At 44.2% G+C, this 8,287-nt stretch overlaps 1 protein-coding gene across 1 annotated transcript; it reads right to left on the reverse strand.

Moving 5' to 3' along the window:
* Nucleotides 1–281: 281 nt before the first annotated feature.
* Nucleotides 282–5,192, reverse strand: RAB39A (RAB39A, member RAS oncogene family). The gene is made up of 2 exons (XM_015813071.1): nucleotides 4,861–5,192; nucleotides 282–708 (listed from the first exon to the last, which is right to left on the reverse strand). Exons 1-2 carry the CDS (start codon nucleotides 5,190–5,192, stop codon nucleotides 282–284), a joined length of 759 nt encoding a protein of 252 aa, XP_015668557.1.
* Nucleotides 5,193–8,287: the final 3,095 nt, after the last annotated feature.

An 8,287-nucleotide genomic window follows, 5' to 3' on the forward strand; every position in this document is an offset into this window, starting at 1 on the left:
ACTTCCTTTCCTTTAAAAAAAAAACCTGCACTTTTGCTTCCACTGACTTGGCTGACTCCCATNACTATTAGAAGCTTGCTTTGCTTTTTTAAGCAAATGCTGTTGATTCTTATGATCCTTATAGAATCCTGCAAGCCACACTTAAGTATTTTAGGAGCTATAAGCATCTCAGAAGCCATAGATCACTAATTTCTGATCTAATGCATCTTTTAAAATGATCTTTTGCAAACAGTTAACCTTATTCTCCAACCCTTCGTTAGGTGGCATGGCATGCAAAAGATTTAGCAAGAGCATTGTTCTCCCAGTGAGGTAGCTTCCTCTGAGGAATGTACAACATTTGGAACAAACCCACTTTTCACCCCTTCCCATCCATCCTGTATTGAAATCTCTCCTTTTCTCACAAGCTCATATATGTCCTTAGTGAGAATAGTGAATGATTCTTCAACGTTTGTGGCATCCTTGGCAGATGTTTCTATGTATTTTATGCCACAGGCTGATGCCAGTTCTTCAGCTTCCTCTCTTGTAACCTGGCGCTCTGATTCCAAGTCGCATTTGTGTCCCACCAAGATGAAGATAATCTGGAAAGGTTGAACATGCATTTTTGCTTCATCCAACCAATCATATACGTGTTCAAAAGAAGACCTGTTTGTGATATCAAACACCAGCAAGCCTCCTACTGAATTCCGGTAATAGGAACGGGTGATTGACCTGTAAAATAAAAAGGGAGAGACCAGCTCAGCAGGAATATTACACTTTTTAAGGTGTACATTTCAAAAGCAATGGGGGGCAGGCGGGGGAACAAGGAGTATCTGCAGGATCGTGCTGCTTTTTTTCAAAATAATAAAATAGTGTCAAACTGGTTGGCCCACAGGCCGGATGCGCAAGCCGGCTCCGCAAAGGCAAAAAATGTCACGATACGTCACATGAGGCGATTGAGTTTGACACCCATGCAATAAAAACATACTCTATTTCCTTCCCTACATGTGCAAAGTTTGGTCTTGAATTGTATCAGTGCTGAAATGGGGTGCCACACACAAACATTCTATGGATTCCAATAGAGCTGGATAGAATTAAAGTGAAAACAGACAATTCTGTTGTCTTCTCCAGCTTGCCCTGGATAACAGTGCCAGCTAGTCTGGAGAATTGCATCTCCAGATCATATATGATGATGAAATACATAAACCAGCTTCTTAACTAAAACTAGCATTTTGGATAGATACTTTCAGTCTAGTCTTCTGCCTAATTTCTCAACTTCTTCATGCAAATATCAAATAAAAATATATTAGATCTCAGAGTATCTGTTGTGTCTCAGGCTCTTTACTCCCACTTCTACACAAGTTTTTTTTTTTTTAAAGTAGTTTGAATTTTTTTTTTTTAAATAAGGACTCTAACAGGCTGCAAAACAAAGCACCAGCCTAAACCATTATACCCCTGATATACATTGGAGGCATTGGAAGCATTATTAGGAAAAAAAGTGGTGATTTGAAGTTACAATGGCACTGAAAAAAGTGATTTATGATCAGTCCTCACACTTATGGCCATCGCAGCTTCCCCACAATCACAATGATCAAAATTCAGGCGCTTGGTAACCGGCCTGTATTTACCATGCTTGCACTTTCCTGTGGTCAGCTGAACGCCATTTCCAACCTCCCCAGTCAGCCTCAGATAATCAAAGCAAAGTCAATGGGGGAAGTCAGGTTTGCTTAATGACCGTGCTTAATGACTGCCTCATTTAGCAATGGAAATTCTGGTCCCGGTTTATGGTCATAAGTTGAGGGCCACCTGTATCTGTCAAGGAAGGAAAAGGAAAATGGACTTTTCCAAAGTTCCCCTTGTGAATGACTGGTTACAATTGCTTAATTATGAGAAAAATATTCTTTACATGTATTCAAATCCCTTTTTTCTCACTAGTGCTTCACACATCCAAGATGATGGATGACCTATGATTTGTTCACAGGTCTCATCCCATAAAACCTCTTCTTTGTTTTTTTTTAAAAAGAGAAAGAAATCAGACACTTTCCAGCTTTGCTTCAGTCTGCTACTAGTCTACTGCTATTTTTTTTATTACTGCATTATTGTTCTGATTTGGTGCCTAGTGCTATTTATCTGCATTAAAAAAAAGTTTTCAAATGCTTTTAGCCTTTGTTAGCCACCCAAAGAGCAAAAAAAGTGTAATTTCCCAAATGAAGAGAAGCGCCTGAAAATAAGCTGGCCTTTCTCAGGAATGGGAAAACTAACCCACAAGCCTAATTCAGATTATCATCTGCCCCTCAAGACTGCACTCTGGCTTTGGCAGCAAGAATTAGAGGTGTGCGTATTATTAATATGTAAGAACTGCATTTGCAGGTATTTTGCCTGAAGGGTAACCTGGCATTTTTTCCTCATTTGGTTAAAGGGCAATTTCTCCCTGATTGTGCTTACACAAAACACCAAGTCACAAACCAGCCACTACCCTTTCGTCTAGGGCAGAGGTGTCAAACTGCCGGCCCGTGGGCCGGTTGCATCATGCGAAGGCCGCACCTACCCCAGCTCCGGAAATGTCGTGATACATCATGACACGTCACGTGACATGGCGAGTTTAACACCCGTGCTCTAGGGCAGGGGTAAGCAACATTGGCTCTTTTATGACTCGTGGACTTCAACTTCCAGAATTCCTGAGCCAGCATGGCTCAGCATGGAAACCTCTCCCTTTCCCCTCAGCATGGCTGGCTCAGGAATTCTGGGAGTTGAAGTCCACGAGTCATAAAAGAGCCAAGGTTGCCTACCCCTGCTCTAGGGTATTGTGCAAGCTCATTCCATGTGGTTAATCTATGATACAGGTAGTCCTCAACTTACAACAGTTTGTTTAGTGACCTTTCAAAGTTACAACCGTACTGAAAAAAAGTGACTTATGATTGTTTTTCACACTTACGATCATTGCAGCATCCCTCAACTGACTCATATTTATGACAGTTTCAGTGTCCCAGGGTCACGTGATCACTTTTTGCAAACGTCTGACAAGCAAAGTCAACACTTAAGTCACACTTAAGATACACTTAACAATTGTGGCAAAAAAGGTCATAAAATGGAGAAAAATTCCCTTAACTATCTCGTTTAACAACAGAAATTTTGAGCTCAGTTGTGGTTGTAAGTCAAGGACTACCTGTACATGTAAACTTAATAAATAAGTTAGATTAGAAGCTAGGATGTATAGTCAAGGCCATGGTTTTCCCAGTTGCAATGTATAGCTGTGAAAGTTGGGCCATAAGAAAAGCTGAGCGCAAAAGAATTGAGGCCTTTGAACTATCGTGCTGGAGAAGACTCCTGCGAGTCCCCTGGACTGCAAGGCGATCAAACCGGTTAGTCCTAGAGGAGATCAACCCTGACTGCTCTTTAGAAGGCCAGATCCTGAAGTTGAAACTCAAGTACTTTGGCCACCTAATGAGAAGAAAGGACTCACTGGAGAAGAGCCTAATGCTGGGAAAGATTGAGGGCAATAGAAGAAGGGGACGACAGAGAATGAGGTGGCTGGATGGAGTCACTGAAGCAGTAGGCGTGAGCTTAAATGGACTCCAGAAGATGGTAGAGGACAGGAAGGCCTGGAGGAACGTTGTCCATGGGGTCGCAATGGGTCGGACACGACTTCGCAACTAACAACAAGAAGCTAGGATTAATTTCACAAACAGCAATTCAAGTTAACTGGGACTTAATATATTGTGTGAAGTAAATATGAACCAGGCAGGCAGGCATATCTTGTTGATTTCCTGCTTCTAGAGAACCTAGTACAGGGGTGTCAAACTGCAGGCCTGCGGGCTGGTTTCATCATACCAAAGCTGCGCCCACCCCATTGCTGTCAATGCAAAAAAGAGTCCTGATACGTCGCGACACGTCACATGACGTGGCGAGTCTGACACCCGTAATCTAGTAGCTCCAAGCTGGATCACAGCTCAAAGCTGTGATGATGTCATCATGCCACAATGAGTACAAATTACATAACTGATGTCATGCGTGACATCATTCCTCCACTGCAGATGCTCAGTTCCACTTGTATTTTGCAGCCAGCTAGTGTCCAGAGTTATGTCTCTGAGCATTATACAACTAATAGCTAATAGGATTAATAGCCACTGCCTTATTCTTGGAGAATTTATCAACTTCAAAGTGTTTCATCAAATCCCTACTAACATTTCCCATTGCATGGAATTTCTCACGGAAATTATCAAAGGTGGAGCAAAGCAAAGAACAAGGCTTGCTTGTTTAACTATAACTCTTGGGGGCAGCTGAAGCTTTGGGGTGGTGACAAAGTCATTTGACCAGCAGCCCACAAGCACACCTCATTTCAGAAGCCGAGGAAGCCACTCTAGTCTAACCAAGCAGAGAAATAAGAGTTTGGTTTCCTTTAAAAAGATTTCTTGCTGCTAAGCATTTGCACTTGCTTTCCCCTTTAGTTGTACACGCTCGTACACAAGCACACAGAATTCGGGTATCGCACGAAAACCACAAATTATCCCTATGACGGAGTTCATTTCCCCGATTGTCGAATCTCAGATAGGAACCCGCATATTCAAAGAGCGGGTAAAAAGTTGGCTGCAAGCATGCTTGTGAATTAACCCGCTCCCGCGCACGCATACACATACACACACACACACACACACAAAACACACGCAAGCAGCAAAAGTGGGCGTGGCCAGGGAGTGGCACTCTGCACATCCTCAGACGCTCCGGAGGATGCGGAATCCGTTTTATTTCTCCTCTGGACTCAGCGCTGGGGTGGGGTGGGGTGGGGTGAAGCCCAGAGAGAGAGAGAGAGATCTTGGAAAGGCGAAGACAGCAAAAGCGGGGCGGGAAGCTGAAGCCGAAGCCCCGGGCCAGCGCCGCCTGTACCTGAACCTCTCCTGGCCCGCCGTGTCCCAGAGCTGCAGCTTGATCCTCTTGCCCGGCTCGATCTCCACCAGGCGGGAGAAGAAATCCACCCCGACGGTGGGATCGCAGTGCATCGGGCCCGGGAAACGGCCTTCGGTGAAGCGATGTAAGAGGCAGGACTTGCCCACCGTGGAATCGCCCAGCACGATCAGGCGGAACTGGTAGATCCAGATGGCCGCGTCCATGGCGGTCTCCCCGCTGCCCTCCGCCTGGTGGCCGCTCCCCTTGGCCTGGTTGGGGCGCCTTCTCGGGCGGTGCCTGCACCGAGCGCCGACGGCCCCTATCCCGGGCATTGGCGCAGCAGGAAGGAAGGAAGGGAGGGAGGGAGGTGCCTTTGATCTGGCGCGAGGACTCGATCCGAAAAGACGGGAGATCCCCCCCCCGGGCGGAGGCGGCTGGGCTTCCCCGCACTTCGGCCCGCGTGTCAGCCGAAGGCCGTGGGGTGATCGATAGGGCTGGAGACCCTCACTCTCTCCCTTTGGTCCGCCGTCCCGCCCGCCCGTCTTGCCACGCCGCTTCTCGCCCAGCGTTTCTTTGTTGCGAGTTGCGAGGAGGAAGGCTGGGGGCAGCGGTGGGAGGGGGCTGTCCCTGGTGGGTTGCGGGAGGGGGAGGGCGGGGCTTGTCCAGAGCCCTTATTCTTGGGTGGAGGGAAAGAAAAGAAAAGAAAAGAAAAGAAAAGAAAAGAAAAGAAAAGAAAAGAAAAGAAAAGAAAAGAAAAGAAAAGAAAAGAAAAGAAAAGAAAAGAAAAGAAAAGAAGAAAGAAAGAAAGAAAGATTGTTCATTCTTGACTGATGGGTGGGTCTAAAGCAGGGGTAGGCAACCTTGGCTCTTTTATGACTCGTGGACTTCAACTCCCAGAATTCCTGAGTCCACGAGTCATAAAAGAGCCAAGGTTGCCTACCCCTGGTCTAAGGGATCAGCCTTTGTGGGATGGGAAATAGCAGGGTTTAGTGTCCCCTTCTTCTATGCTCGTTGTTTTGATCTGTGCTTAGCCAGAAGAAGGCACTTTGTGTATGCTCAGACATTACTTCATCTATCCGACCAGAGATCCTGGGAATAGGCTCAGGATCTAGAATTGGACAGGTCAGGAAAGATTTCTCAATCCATCACCCAGCAAAATATCAGGAGCTGACCCACTTGCTCAGGAGCATTTCCAATGGCCTGATGGAAAATGAGAGGTCTGACTTGGAGATTCTGACACATGTTAGAGCAGGGGTCCCCAACCCCCGGTCCGTGGCCAGTACCGGGCTGCGGCATGCCAGCAACTGGGTTGCACAAACAAGCAAAGCCCCATACCCAGGATGCAGGCAGCACCCAAAACCATGCACCCTCTGGTTTGCAGAAAAATTGCTCTCCTTGGAACCGGTCTCTGGTGCCCAAAAAGGTTGGGGGCCTCTGTGCTAGAGCAACTGCATTGCTGTAGACAAATTGTCTAGTATAGCGAAATGTCTATGGAGAGTCTCAGTCATCCAAGTCATAGTTATCCCAAAGATGCTTTTTTTTTCGCAAGGAAACTGGACTTTCTTGCTTTTCTTTGAGATGTTTTGCTTCTCATCCAAGAAGGATGTCTTCAGAGAAAACAAGAAAGTCCAGTTGTCTCATGAAAAAAAAGCATCTTTGGGGTGTCTAGTATAGCGTTTCTCAAAAATGACAAGTTTAAGAATTCTGGGAGTTGAAGTCCATCCATCTTAAAATTGTCAAGGTTGAGAAACACTGGTCTACTACAAGTGGAGAACAAGGAAGAAGGGATGAAAAAGAAGACCAGAACAAAGAATTAGGATGTTCGGGATTGGTTCCTAGTCTCCTTATTTGCTGCTGCTGTTTGATGCTATAGTAGCTGCCAAAAAAGGTTTAACTGCACAAATACATGCAAATTTAGTGAGAAACCTTAACACAGCCCCCCCATCACTTCAAGATCTTAAACAGACATTTTCTTAGAACCATGTTCACTGGTAGAGAACCTGGGACTATCTTGAATGGAAGTCTCCACCTTGTAGAGTTGGGAATGATAGCCACTGTAATGCAGCACATCTGGAAAGTATCACATTTGGGAAGGTATCTGGGCAGGCTGGAGTTCAAATTCCATGTCAGTCCATACTTTTTAATATTTCACTACATTAAAAGAAAGCCCATCCTCTATTAAACATATTGCATTCAGCATTATAAATCTACATTGACTATGTCCCAATAATTAATATAATGAGTCTATTTTGTTTCCTATCCTGATTCATCTCCTTGCCCATTGCATCACAAGTTGAACACTTGTTTTTGGTCACTGTGTAGTGGATGGTGTGTTTAGGCTGGTTCTTAAGCTTTTGCCAGCATGTTTTGACACCCATGCTGCTGTTTTTAAGTAGGAAAAAAAACAACCCGTCTATGGCAGATGGAGCAGAGGTTAAAGGCAGGGGAGCTATCCATTCAGCACCCTCTTGGTGCGCTCACTTAAAAACTGGATGCATCATCAGCAACAAAACACAACAGCCTGTTTTCTGAGAACAAGTTGGTTGTGTGCCTAATACAAGTGTCTGTGTGTCTGTGGTTGGGGGGGGGGGGCTGAGAGAAAGAAACTCCAACCTTCTGAGAAAACTGGAAGTAAAATCCAAATTGGCTCCACATTTTGCAAGCTGGTATCCCCGTCTGCACTTTTTGAATTAGCATGCAATAAGAGAAGGAACATTTCTACATCAAAAGAGGAACAACCATCAGTTGACCACTAAAAAGAAAACTAATCATCATCAGTCACTTGGATGTACTTTTATTCTTGCCTTGGGCTGTCAGTCGGAAGTTGCTTAGGCTTTTCAAAAGATGGGATTTATTTATTTTTTTAAAAAAGGTTATTGAATGTTTTGACTTAAAATAACTGCACTTGGGATTGTGTGTGTGTGTGAAAAGTATATAATACATGTTTGCAAATAAATAATCTTCTATATAAATAAAAATGTAAATGTTCATTTGTTCAAAATCTTAAATCTCCGAAAGTTCTTCACCGATTGCTTTGAAATTTTGACACAACGTTGCATTTGAATACGCACGTGTTTTTATATACCTACTATTATATAGATGTCAGACCTGTGACAGGTAAAAACATGTGCACTTGCTCTTTTCTTTCTTTTCCATTTAACCAGACTGAGCCACAGCAACGCGTGGCTGGGTACAGCTAGTACAGAATAAAGAGGGACATGTTTCATTGTTTAAAAGCTCCTCCATAAGGAAGATGGGAGGTTAAGTTTGATATACACACATGTACTGTGCATGTGTCTACATATATATGTGTGTGTTTGATATCTATATATCAAACTTCTTAACCACTCATCTCCCTTATAAAGGAACTTTTAAACAATGAAACAGCCCTCTTTATTCTGTATTATTATTTATTTTCAATAAATAT

The sequence above is a fragment of the Protobothrops mucrosquamatus genome, unplaced genomic scaffold (genome assembly GCF_001527695.2).
Source record: "Protobothrops mucrosquamatus isolate PMUCROS unplaced genomic scaffold, P.Mucros_1.0 scaffold_66, whole genome shotgun sequence".
Taxonomy (NCBI): domain Eukaryota; kingdom Metazoa; phylum Chordata; class Lepidosauria; order Squamata; family Viperidae; genus Protobothrops; species Protobothrops mucrosquamatus.